Raw genomic sequence first — 14,005 nt, 5'->3', positions numbered from 1 at the left:
ATTTATTTATTTATTTATTTTGCAAAACTTACAGAACTCCATTTTTAATTTGAGAGGAAACTAGAAAGTTTAGAAAGATGGCAGAAATCCTGCCTTAAATAATCAACTATTGTGAGTACGTGTGAACCGTATCGGTGTTATTGTGTCGTGGAAAAAATAAAAGTATATATTTGGGTTTAAATTTCACTTGGTGTAGACTATCCAGTCAAGTGGAAGACGGGGAAAACACTCAGAGCTTCACACGCAGTGAGGAAAAATGTTTGTAAATGCAAACAATGACCCAGCAAAGGCATAGGATCAACAAAGTGAAAATCATTAGGTTTGAAATTCATATGGCAAACATTAGGGGGTCAAACTCATCTGACTTCATGGGCCTTATACAGCCCAGTTTGACTGTAAGTGGGCCGGAGCAGTAAAAACCACCAGTAACTTTCAAATTACACCTCCAAGACTTTCCATTTGTTTTAGTGTAAGTAAGCACAATTTATTTTTAAATGTTTATATTCACTGAACCTTCCGTTTGCAAAGTAGATGATGAACAAGAAATAAAATATGATTTTTTTTAGTTTGTTGTGAACAATAGTATCTTATTTGTAGGCTCAGATCTAAAACCACTTTGGCATTCCATACATTTTCACTCTCGTGCAGTGATGCTGCTTTCGCTCCATAACAAAGCAAATAACTGGAATTATTAACGATTTCTTTGGCATTTTCACACTTTGCAAAGCCATTCAGTGTGGTGACATTTTTCACATTCTAATAAATGCAACAAACAGTTCAGAAAGGCCTCCAACCAAAAGCACATTAGCCACTGTGTTTAAATCAAACAGCAGGTTCTGGATGCTTCGACGGTGTGATGAGCTCTCTGGAGAGCAGACATGCTGTCATCGTTCAGCCGGGGTGCCATGTTAACCCTGACTGATGATAAAATACATCTAAACTGTGGCAGTAATACACATGTTGCATATATTGTAAAATATTTGCATAATTGTTCCCATTATATGCTTTTAGAAATTCATAACCACAGACTCTTTCACCACGTCTGTGCACTTGGATTTTGAGTCACATTCATTTCCCCCCAAAACACAGAACATATACGTGTTTTAATGGATTTCACCAACAGTATTATGGCTACTCGTGTTTCAAGTTCTCCTTTAATATCATGATAAAAATCATTGCTGTGAATTTTGTTTGCCAAAAATAATGCTGGTGTGAAACTTTATTAATGTCACGGCCCTATTTTGGATCCTGATGGCACTCCTCTTCCTCCTCTGTTTAAGCAGTTAGGCTATTAAAGGAGTGATCAGACGCTAAATTATTTTAAAGACAAACAGTTGTGATTTACAGTTCTCCCATCAGAGAGCGGTGTGGTGGCTATTGTGTGATGCGTAGGGTAGATTTGTATGTTAGTCTGATTTTTGGACAAGTCTAAAAAGGAAATTATTGTATTTTTGGCAGGGAACAAGTTTCCTATTTTATATAATCTCTTTTGTATTTCAGCAACTTTCAAAATATTTGAAACAGGAAGCAATGCTTTATTTTCATATTAAAAATGGGAGCTGGTACATTTGAAAAGAAAAGCAAAACTTGTCGTTTCTCTCGGCTCTTTTCTTTGCTGAGAGATAAATGAAGATGCACAGCCTCTCTGCTGATGTGCTGACCGTGCCCATCATTTAACCCTCTTCAAAGATTCATCCCTGCTGCAGAGAGGCAGTTTAATGCCATCCAAAGGACAGGCGCTGTAGTGCAGAGGCAACTAGTGAATTTGACACAATCACAAAATGCTCGTTATGCTGATGTGATAAATGATTACAGTTTTTCTCAAATGTTAAAACACAAAAGCCAATCCTGTAACCCAAATGACCAGTAGTCTAAACACATTTACTAAATGTAGCCACCATATTCCAGTACCATAAACACATGTCACATGAAGACACAATTCACAAAACACAACCCTCTGTACTCATAAATCTAAACACATTTTTCCTTGCTAAAACACATGTTGCAAAACAACTCTGCTCATATTCTCAAATGAAAGCCCATGTGATGCAAAATGCTTGCCACAGTCACCAATCTTTGAACACAGGGAACACACCTGGCGTCATTCACTACACACAATGACTCAAAATTGAAGACACTTGTTGCTAATGCTGTACCCACATGTAAAAGCAAGTTCAGAGTGCACAGTATGCTGAAGAGTCCAAACAAACACAATGGATGAAGGCAGAGTCAGGGGAAGAGGAATTTGATGCAGAGGAGGGAGAAGAGCTGGCCCTGGAAGAAGAGGAGCAGGCCAATGAGGAAGAGGAGTTCAAATGAGAGGAGGAAGAGGAGCGACCAACGAGGAAGAGGAGAAGACCAACATGGGAGAGGAGAAGGTCCAGGAGGGAGAGCAAGACAACCTCGCACCATCATTACTGACGAGATGCGAGCAACAGCTCAGCGACATGATGCCGCACAGTGATTGTGGTGTGTGTGTGGTGTGAATAACGTAAATAAAAAAACTTCACACCCTGTTCATGTTTTCAAGATTACTGTTGTGTGCAATAGATTCTGTTTTTGCATTGAGTTGTGTTACAGTAGTGTACGTACATGCAGGATTTTCTATAGATTTATACTACTCATATGAAACTCACAAATCTAAATGCCTAATCCTCTGCAGAGATCTACGACGATCCGTTACTGTATAGTTTCTAAAATATGCATTGGCAGTTATGAAACAAAGAACCTTCTCACAAATTGGGCATTGTGTTTTCAATAGTTTTGCTGTAGTGTGTAATGCTGTGTATAGTGTTTACAGTTTTGACAGCTTCGAGCTGCTCTCTTGGTGTGGGAGTTTGAGTTTTGCAGTGGGAAGGTGTGGTTGTGTTTATGTAGCTTTAGAGAAGGGTGTTGTGTTTAGACATTGGGGGACCTGGTGGTAACGTTTGTGACATGTGTTTTAGCATTTGAGAAAAACTGTAATGATGAAATGAAAATTTACCACAGCGACAAACTGATCATCAGAGCCTGCTTTAGTTTCACTGAACATCAAATAGCAGCGGACGCCGAGTGTGGGTTATTCTCACAAAATGCATTCATTCAAAAGCAGATTAAACAGAAGCGATCAGCTGATTTGTGCAGGTGAGAAAATACAACAGGGCAAAGCGAACACAATGACTCAAGAAACAGCAACAATAAACACGGGTGACCAACAGACAATGGGCAGGCAGAAATCCAAATAAACCAAAATAGCCCCGATACAAGAAGTGAAATCATCAAGGAAATGTTTATGTGCCTGTTTTGACAAGGAGGAGGAGGAGGGATTGAAAACTGAGCATTGGATTTACCTCTCGTGGCTTATCTGAAAACAATCTGAAGCAAGCAGCGAAAAAACGCAAAAGAGTTCATCTGTGTTAATCTTAAAGCAGCTGAAAGTTTGAAATATTTTTAAAACTATGATGACTTTAGATTAAGTTAGATTCACATTTAATCTCTTCACACACATCATCTTTACTAATGCTCTAAGTAGTTAATAAATAAAATAAAATAACACGATCAGCACATCACTGTGAAGCTGAAGTTTGGCTCCAGAGTGAAGCGTCACTGATGGTAAAGGATTTCACCATTTTCACCATCGTGACACTCTGATAGAAAATTCCTCCACAATCACACATGAGCGCGGAAATCCTACAGTAACAACGGAGAGAAAGTGTGTGTGTGTGTTTAGGTGTTTGCTCATGGATTGCGTCACATCTGTTTATGTTGGTGCTCTCCATGATGAATGAATACCCAGATGGAGGCTCCTGATATTAACATCTGCTTCTGCTTTCATGTATTCAAAATAAATGTAACTTATTTAAGTTTAACGATCAAGACGAGCTTCTGCAACAGCTGTGAGATAAATGTTTCTGGTATAAAAGTGATGAGAGCTTTTTGGAAGATTAAATATTTGTTTAAGGAGATAAAACTATTCAATATGTTTGTTGTGGGTATAAAAATAAACTCATTCAACCACACAGGAATCAATCCTCAGGTGGGCTGCAGAGGTGATCAGGCGCCACCCACTGGACAAAAACTTTAATGCAGAAAGTAAAATCTTTAACTACACGTTATTTTTCCTAAAGTATGCTATATTGCTATATTTTTAAGATTTTGCCTCCTAGTTTAAACGATCTGTTGCTGAGCTTTAAAATAATAATACTTATATTTTTGTGTGAAAAATCACATCTAAAAACTGTGATTGCAACAACTACAAAAAAAATTCTGAATATTATTTATCTCTCTTAGACAAAACTGATTTATATGCTTATTTAGGAGCTTTACTTCATTGAGAACAATAAAAACGGATTTTATGAATGTTTTATTGAACCAATTCAACAGATTATGGAGTAAAGCTCCTTTTTTTGAACATTTAAAAAAAAATAATAAACCATTACATAACCTTTAAAACTAGAAGTAAAAACACTGAGTCTGTTTCTGTTTGAAATCCTAAACTGTCAGCGTGCATGTGGAGCAGTAAGTTAATTTCGTGCTAGTGTGTGCACCTTAGGTTTACAATAAACCCTTCATGTGTGCACGGGTACAAGCAGCCGTCTTCAGTGTGTGAAATGTTAATGACAAGAAGATGCACATTACTCTGTAGCTTCTTCATCCCTGAGTCTGACTCTGCCGTCACTGCAATGGAAGAAACAAATGAACTACTTGTGAACTTTTTAACATGAACAAATGTAGAGAAGAAATACAGTTTATCATAAAGATCTGTTACCTCAGTTTTTGTTTGTGAGAGGATAGCTGTTGAGAGTAAGCGGCGATGACACAAAGTCTGGAGATGCCTCAGAAACAACCTCGTGGGGCATCTGAGAGAGAAAAAAAAAAGACTCTCAGGATAAATGATGAAAGAGACAAACATCTCCTTTCTGTGATGTTTGACCAAAGAGGAGGGCTGACCAGGACTGGAGGAGCCATGAAGAGGTAATTGACGGGGTAATGCATCAGATTCAGGCAGGAGGAAGAGTACAGATCTGCATAGCGCATGAGCTGGCTGGCGAACAGCGTCTGCCTGGAGCCGCTGCGCAGGAGGCTGCCCATCTGGCCATATGACATGTCCATCCTGTAGGTCAGCAACTGCAAGTATAAAATAAACAATGCAGTGGCTTAATGGCACACATCACATCGAACATTTTAAATGTTGATGAGTGAAAATATACCAATCTGACTTCCTGCTTAGTCCAATTTAATTCTAAGAAAGTTTACTTTTTTGGGAATAGACTTCTTATAGACAGAGGGAGTCAAAAGTCATAATCTACCTCTGACGTGTTGTTTTAAGGAGATTCGTGTTACGCTCAGGAGCGTGCAGAGGTTTCCCTGCAGTCTTGGAGACCACAGATATTATCTGTTACTCGGTCATTAGTGTTACTGTCCTTCTACAGTTTTCATAGCAGAGTGCAGTTGCTGTTGTGTTGGAAATCATGTTGCACCATGAGTGTCCATGGATGGTAAATTTCCACAGAGGAAATGTGTCAGTGTACAGTTCAAGTCTCTGGCATGAGAGACACATTCCAGGAGCATGTTCATTCTTGCTCATTCAGGGATGATTTCTTGTTCAAAAACAGCTTCATTTTAACCATAAACTTTTTTGTACTGTTTTCTTTTATTCTGTCCTTTTAGCAGTAGACTGTATATGAAAGCTAGACACAACCTCAGGGTCTGAAAACTAAAGCATATTTTGAGGTGCCTTAAACCTGTATTTTTTCCAAAGGCCAGCAGGGGGCATCACCACCAGCTGGCTACAAGTCAGAATGTATAAAAGTCTATTGTAACATGACTCCCTGTTCACTTGATTTATGACCTCAGCAAACACTTTTATTGTTAACACTCATGGTTATAAGTTTTAAGTCATACTGAAAAGTTGATTATGGTCTGGTTTATGGAAAGATTGGGTATCCTTCAGTATGACACACGAATGAGTTACATCCTCAGGTTTTTTTGTAGCCAAACTCACCTTTTGCTCCTCGCTACCACTTTTGAACAGCCTTTGGTGGACTCTGTTCCATCTTTTTCATACAGTCTATGGTACTGGGCGTGTCAGTGTAATCGGGGATTGTAAACAGACTCCGAACAGTTTCCATAAAATACAAATCAGCACATGATTTCAACATCGAAGGCAATTTTATGTCTTCCGTACTGTTAACATGCCAACACCTGTATTTACTATTAAAAAATACACTTATTCTGTGAACCTTAACACTATGGGTGACTTGTGCCAACTAGTGCTGCAACTCGGTGACTGTGGAAAGTTACTCAATACTTTAAAAAGTGTAGTTTTAACCATATGTAGAGCGAAGGAATAGAAACACTGTCAAAGTGGTGAAGTGAACTGTAATGCTGCTGAACGACAGTTATGCTGCACAGACACATTTGGGTTTTCTTCTGCTACAATAGTGAAGCATTGCTATCGTAGTGGTAAATTTTAGAAGTGCATTTATGCATTTAAAATGACATAAAACGTATTCCAGGTATATCTCAGGACATATGAGACATATTTATTTCATGGTGGTGATAATTTAGCTCCCATGCAGGACTTTGAGCTTTCAACATACAGAGAATGAGGCAGAATTTGAATCCAAAAAAGCATTTCTAATACCAGCTGAAGGTACAGTGTAGGTTGTACGAATGCATTGAACTTTACGCGCATCCACAACTAAGGTGTGGAAATGTTTAAAATACTGTGTTGTGGTGTGCAGAGCTCACCTTCATTCTCATATGAATGGAACCGATGTCACGATATTCTTGACTGGTGGTGTCTGGGTGCCTTCAAAAGACACATATAGAAAAATGAACACGTGCTATGTCACTTTATCTAACTGTGTCACATGTAGGAAATGAAAAATCAAATGCAAGTCTTATCAGCATTAGTGTTAGTGAGTAAATACGCAGCGAAGAGTTCTCTCGTTTGGAATCTCAAGAGCTGCAAAACATCAACAAACTTGTTTAATTTCCAGTAAAAATGCATGAATTAATAAAACATTTAAAATCTTACATATGGTTACTGAATAAAATGTTAGTCTATCCCATCTATTCATGACACAAGATGGGATTTTTTTTTTTCCAAAACTGGGGCTTGTGGGTGCTTGTGCTCCACCTGCTAGCCACATATAGAACCCTGCACCTTATGAGAACATGTTGATTATTTCATTGGGTTTAACTATTTTAAATTATAGTAATGGTAAAGCTCACCGATCTAAAAACTGCAGATCTGAGTGCCTTTCAAATCTAAACATATCTACAGGAAATATACCGAAACAAAAAATAGACTCACTTGTTAAGTTCAGCTAAGTAGAGATCAAGACACTTGAGCTCCTCAAAGATATCTGAAAAACCAAGTATTGCATCAAAACCATGACACAACAGTAAAACAGCACACAACGAGTGGATCATTGTTCTTACTTTTCCTTTCCTCCCACACTTGCAGCTCTTTGGTGAGCTCAGGAACGACCAGGAAAGTCTTCCAGCCCTGTCTCTTCTTAGACTTCAGGATGTCGCCAAAGATGTGATCTCCGACATAGAGGATGTCCTTGCCTATGACGCCCAGCAGATCACAAACAATGTCTGAGGATCCTGTAACCAGAAAACACAAGTTAAGCAGCTGAACTGAACAGAATTGAACGTTACTAATAAGGACAAAATAGTCGAAGGAAAACTCAGTGCTGTCTCACCTCCTGAGTAGACTGTTCCATGCTGGAGGTCACCGGTGTATGTCCCGATGCGAAGCTTTCCTGTGTTCTGTGTATAAAAAGGAAACAGATTACTGGAAACTGTTGATGCTCAACATTGTGATGCAACTCTTCAAACACTCTTTCACACCGTGTCCACTTGTCTCAGCACAGTCCCCTCTGCAAAGAACAGCGGCTTTTTGGTGTCCACAACGACAAGGTCGAAATACGAGCGCCAGCTCTTTCTGGGGCTTCCAGGCTGGAAGGAAAAAAATTTTTTTTTTAAATGTCATTCTCATGATTCTCTTTAGAGGACAGAAAGTCCAACCACAGTTGAAGATGCCTTACCTTCACATTACTTTCCAGCAGGTATGTCATGATGACCTTGATGAAGAAGGTAAAGTGTAAAATATACAGTTAGAATGATTTAAAAGGCAGAATGATCATTTACAATGATCTCATAAACATTAACAGGCCGCTTCATTAGGTCTACCTATTCAACTGCTTGTTAATGCAAATATCTAATCAACCAATCACATGGCAGCAACTCAGTGCGTTTAGCTGTGCCAGAACCCAGAGAAGCCAGACTACTTTGAGCCATAAAGGAAACAGTATCTCAAACTTTTGGCTTCAACATTCAGACTCAGAATTTGTTCTCCGAGGAAGGGCCTTGTTGAATATATGCCACAAAGAATTGAGGCAATTCTGAAGGAAAAAGGGGTCCAACCTAGTAATAGCAAGGTGTAGCTGACGATGGGGGCATTGATTTTCCTTTGTAGTTGGAAGGTTTTAGTCATGGCACACTCACCTCGGTGTAGTAGTAGTCACTGTTAGTGGCGAGGAAAACCTTGGCCACCTCTTTGATCCGGGTGAGGAGCACAGGGAGGTTTGGCTGTAAACATTTATACTTTCAGTGTTTCAGTCTGCTAACATAAACTCAGACTGATAATCTTTTCAGTTTACTCACATCTCTGACAACGTATTTCTCCAAATTCTTGGTAGTTAATTCTTTCAAGGATCCCTAAAAAACAGTTTGAACATTTTGTAATTTTGAGAAGTCCACACATTTTCTTTGTGTTTAACGTTGCACTTTGGCGGGTTTTGTGAACTCACCGTATCATGAGTGTAGTCCACGGCATCTCGAACATCCTGGAACATGCTTCTGTACGACATTAGCAAGTCACCGTGCTGGAAACCTTTCAGGAGGCTGGAAGAGTTTAACACAGGTATGGAAGGGACAAAGAGTTTATTCAACAGTGAATATTTCTCCAAGTCTTGGTGGGATGATAGTTTAATATAATATGGATAAAATATGTGACTTACTTTGTGTATCTGGTACATCCAGTAAAGAAGTCAACCAGGCAGGCATAGAGATAAGTCTCTGCAGGGTGCATATAAATCGTAAATTGTTTATAATGCATAGGAAAATTTGAAAAATTGTAGAAAAGCAAAGACGCTAAACAAAATTTACACAAAGTATAGCAGAGTGCAGGATTTTATACCTGAAAGATTGAAGAGAGTGTTCAGGATGTAAAAGCGATCAGTGTCGTCTCTCTGGATGAACATGTTTGGGTAATATTTGTGAATGTCTTTACTGTGGCACACAATGATAACACGGATCAATGTTAACAACCCAGATGCACTGACTGGCTGCAGAGAAACAAAAACATTTTTGCAAACGTGCGTGAATTTACATCTAGTTTGTGTAAATTCTTAGCTTTGAACTCACTTGCTTGTACTGACTGCTGCGATTTACAAGCAAAAAAGAAGAAGTTGACAGCCATTTCAGTGAGACAATATAAAGGCCAAAACAAAACTACTCAATTTTGAGATTTTTTTTTCTTCCTTGTCTGTTGGATATCAATGCAAACCAGTTTTTATTCAGTGAGGTAATATCTCATTTTCATATTTAAAAGGAAACCTGATGTTGCTTTTTTTATAACAACAAAAAAAAGGTGGGACTTAATTACACAAGTGAGACCGCTGATGTTGATAACTGTTTGTTGACATTGTGTCTATATCTAACAATTTTATGCTGACTTGATTTTTTTTAAAACAAGTTTATGGAATTACAGCCATGTTCATACACATTCCCCTGTTTTCAGAGGCTCAACAGCAATTGAACAAACCAAAATTACTTTATATATAAGAATTGCTTATAATACTTCAATAAAAATCCTTTGCAGTCAGTAACTGTCTGAAGTCTAAAAGTCTAGAAGAATGGATGTCACCAAGTGCTACGTTTCTTCCCTGAAGTTTATTTGGGATTTTCAGTCTGATGATGGCCTTCTTCACTTGCACTGACAGCTCTTTGTACCTCCTGTTGAGAGTTTCAAATATAGTTATGCACTTGGACCAGGACCTCACCTGGCTATGAAACTGTCAGGGAGCCCTCTGTCACAGAAAATAGGGGACTGTGTATAAAAATTACTGTAATGTAATTTTTGAATTAAAGCTGAAAGTTTATAAGTTAATCACATCTTGATTGTTTAATATAAATTTAACTCTAGTGGTATATATAGAGGTGTATATTATTACTTCATAATATATATATATATATATATATATATATATATATATATATATATATATGTGTGCGTGCGTGTGTGTGTGCGTGTGTGCGTGCGTGCGTGTGTGTGTGTGTGTGTGTGTGTGTTGAATCCAACTGGCCCAGCCTTGCTTGGGTTTTAGTCTTTATGTTTCTGTCTCTTTCTCTCTGCCTGTCCTCACCTCGATGATCTCTATCATTCCAAACAGTACAAGATAGATTATACAAACATTTTCTTTACTGTATTCACTTGTTTCCAACTTTACCCTTTGAGGAACTGAAAGCCATGACTGCAGACTAATATATTTCCATTTGAGTCCACCTTCAGGAGGTTCCCATATGTAGTGTCAACCACTAAGCCACTGAGGGGGAGAAAAGGGGTGAAGGTTTATCAATAATAGACAAGAACAAACAAAAAAATATAAGAAGAATTGATTGGCTACTTCATTGTGGCGTAAATCGACTTGGAACTAACCGAGTGGGGAAGCTGTGGTCGTACTTGTAGCGCACAATCTCATGAGGGTATCCAATGGACACCATCCTGTCTCGTATCTGCTCAAAGCCCAAGCTCTCATAGTCGGGAGACGTATACGCTGCAAGCAGAAATGCACACAGCAAAAACATGAATACACAATCATCCACTGTTGTGCAGCTTGTTTGAAAGGAAAGTCAGAAACTAAAATGAAGAATTCAGCACAGAGAGTTCAAAATTATGAATGAAGACAACATGTAGCATCTTCAGGGTGATTTAATATTTTATACACATGCTGTAAAAAGTATGATAAGCAAAATATAGTTTAAAAATGAACAAATATAGATTAAGTACCTTATACTTCATTCTGCTCAGGGAAGGGTTTTATCCTTTGTTAAGTAATAATGACTTTATTGGTAGGATACATGGTATCCTGTTGGTATCTAGACCATTATACACTCTATATATTGTACTATAGATAAATAGGTGGCAATTTTTAAAAGTGTGCAGTAAACATAAATTAAACAATCAAGTTAAAGTAAAAGTAAAAATGACGTTATTATACAGTTATACATAAACTGTACTGTTCTTGGCCAAGTGTATCAAATGTAAACATTGTATAGCTGACATCATCACAACACTGCAAACTTAAGGATTTGTAGGTAAATAATAATCCTATGACTCTCTGTGCTAGACACAGTCATGTTCCTCAGAAAGCAAGGAGAAGTACAGATAACTCAATATCAAATAGAATAAATAAAGATGATTAAACTTTTTTTTTTGCTTCTACTTACTTGCTAGCGTGTAGTCCATGTCGAAGCCATAGCATTTAATATTTTCCAGCGTCAGGCTTCTGTTGACAAACACCCTGTGATCAAACAGAAACACAGCTGAAGGCAGACAGTCATAGAAATTCATTTTTTATGCACTATGGTCAATTTGATGTTTTCATTTATCAGAATGGGTTTCCTAAGGTTCAGTTTGCGTCTTGGCTTTTTGACATCAGGTCTGCCCTGAGATGTGGATTAAATGAATCTTCAAGGGGCAGAAGTCATTTAGTGTGTGAAGCTATGATTTAATTTCTCTTTTCCACCAAAGAAATTCAGAGACTTCCATACTTAGTTTGAACCTATCCTACCCTTGAAGTCCCTCAAGTCAGGGTGGTGCTGGGTGGAGGCTAAAGATGTTATCAAAACCAATGTCATCACAGATGTTTGAAATGACTGCCAAATACTTAACATGGTGTATTTTGAACAACATATTAAAAATAATCATGACGTATTTTTGTCTGTCATGTATTTTCTACATCATTTGCCCCCAGATGCTACCTTTTAACCACACAGAGCAGGGAGGCCTGTCTGCAGCACCAGGATGGCCCAGTCTCAACCTTTCCTGACAGTTCATACATATAGAGTTGCTGTAAATAATTAATCTGTAAGCTCTTGTTCTGTGAATGTGTTTCTCCTGAGTTCCACACAGAAAATAAAAGCTGTCAGCAAGGGAGTGTTTCTGATGCAGGAGCACTTACTGACAGGAAGCAGCTGAATAAGCTGATGATTCAAATAGTTGTGTAGGTTAGAGTGCAAACTTTCAGAATAGAGAAATAGGTCAGAATGTCAGAAAGCACTGGAAGTTGTGGAAATATACCAGTGGATTTTTTAAATTTATTTTTTGCAATTCATTGTCTAACTTATTATATGAGCAACAGTATTCTTATGATGTAAAAATACGTAATTAACTTGTGATCAGCAAAAATGCAAAGAAAGAGCTGAAACTGACGACTTTTCTTTTCTTTTTGTGTTCTTTTTTAAAAAATATATTGTAAAACCTTAGAAATTCTGATCGTGGAAATTCATCTTTAGGTTAAAAAGTGTTTCAATTAGCAGCAGTTTACATATTCGTGTGCAATATTACCCCAGTTGAACTTACTTTTGTTCAAGGCGCCTCTTCTTCTCCTCGGTGGAGATGCTTGTGTCCATTGCCTCCATGGTCCACACCTGCTGATGTGCAGCTCCTCTTTTCAAAGAGGTATTTAAATTCTCAAATGTACCCAAAACTTTGTAGGCGTGCCGCTGAGCGTCTTCTCTGTTTTTGTGCACATGTTGAAACCCCTCCTTTTGACTAAGTGCTCATTAATGACGTAAACGGCCGTGGGACACGCGCACGCAGCCTGCCGCCCCCCTGCATTGACACCCATGGTGCTGCGGAGCTTTCAGCTTGGAGTGGGTAGATTGTGTTATCAGAGGCACACACATGTGCACAGGCTACATGTGTGCGTAACTAATGGGAGTTTTGCTGATGGCTGTCAGTCCCGCTGCGACTCGAGCAGCTCAAGTACACGCTGCATGTATCAAAGCAAAACATTTCTGATATTTGATTTATGAATCATTTGGTTTGCGTTTCATGTGCAGAAGCGTTATCAGCAGCATGCGCTCAAAGTAACAGCAACAATTTGGAGACATACTGTCCAATTTCACCCAGAAACACATCCCCATCCTCACATTTATGCACAAAGCAGCCTTAAGGGTCACCAGGAAGAGAAAAACTGTATACAAGCATCCATACATTGGAAATCATTTTCATTTCTCTTTCAGTCTCCCTCTCTTCGTTTTTACACTGTTAACTTCATATGTATAGTGTCACACAGGTGCTTTTACGTAATTGAATGTTGTCATTTTGTTTATGCATTGTGAATGTAAAAGCCCAACAAGGGAAACGTGTTGGAAATAGGCAACAGCTATATACTATGTGCTGCACATCTGTCTCATGCTCCATATATGTTAAACTGCATTGCCCCTTTAAGAAAAATAAGAAAATGCGTTTTCAAGTATGCTTTTAAATCTCTTCACCTTTTAGTAACTTACATCAAACTTGAGCTTCGCAGTTTTTGGGTTTTTTTTGTTTGTTTTGTAGCAAATATTATTTGTAAAACTCATGTTTTGTACATTTGTGGTTTGTGTAGTGCGGTTGTTTCTCTATGTGCTGTACTGTAAGTCCCTTTGGGCTGGGACTTATCTGCATGACACACCACCATGACATAACCAACCCTCTTTTTCTATATATAGTGTCACACAGGTGGAAAAACGTCATCAGTATTTAAACGGCACTCCAGTGATACAACTGGTCAGGATGGAAAAAGACTGTGGAGCAGTTTCAACTATAGAAATGCATCATGTTTCAGACGAGTTAAATATTATTGTGTAATTTATGGTTGATTTACCACATTTGAGGAGAAATTAAAAATCATAGCTTATAGCAAAAAGCACAAGAGCAAACACAACAATATTTTAA

At 38.3% G+C, this 14,005-nt stretch overlaps 1 protein-coding gene across 1 annotated transcript; it reads right to left on the bottom strand.

Moving 5' to 3' along the window:
- Positions 1 to 1,514: 1,514 nt before the first annotated feature.
- Positions 1,515 to 12,815, bottom strand: nt5c2l1 (5'-nucleotidase, cytosolic II, like 1). The gene is made up of 18 exons (XM_082542747.1): positions 12,644 to 12,815; positions 11,509 to 11,582; positions 10,718 to 10,835; positions 10,509 to 10,604; positions 9,197 to 9,288; positions 9,018 to 9,075; positions 8,808 to 8,901; positions 8,662 to 8,715; positions 8,503 to 8,586; positions 8,043 to 8,078; positions 7,846 to 7,953; positions 7,698 to 7,764; positions 7,429 to 7,599; positions 7,301 to 7,352; positions 6,733 to 6,793; positions 4,930 to 5,106; positions 4,748 to 4,838; positions 1,515 to 4,656 (listed from the first exon to the last, which is right to left on the bottom strand). The coding sequence occupies exons 1-17, from the start codon at positions 12,700 to 12,702 to the stop codon at positions 4,749 to 4,751; spliced, it is 1,491 nt and encodes a 496-aa protein (XP_082398873.1). The 5' UTR covers positions 12,703 to 12,815; the 3' UTR covers positions 1,515 to 4,656; position 4,748.
- Between the last annotated feature and the right edge of the window lie 1,190 nt (positions 12,816 to 14,005).

Source organism: Aulonocara stuartgranti, assembly GCF_965226115.1.
Source record: "Aulonocara stuartgranti genome assembly, chromosome: 7".
NCBI lineage: Eukaryota > Metazoa > Chordata > Actinopteri > Cichliformes > Cichlidae > Aulonocara > Aulonocara stuartgranti.
The sequence above is the reverse complement of the archived record's forward strand: the minus strand, read 5'-3'. Positions and strand labels throughout refer to the sequence as shown.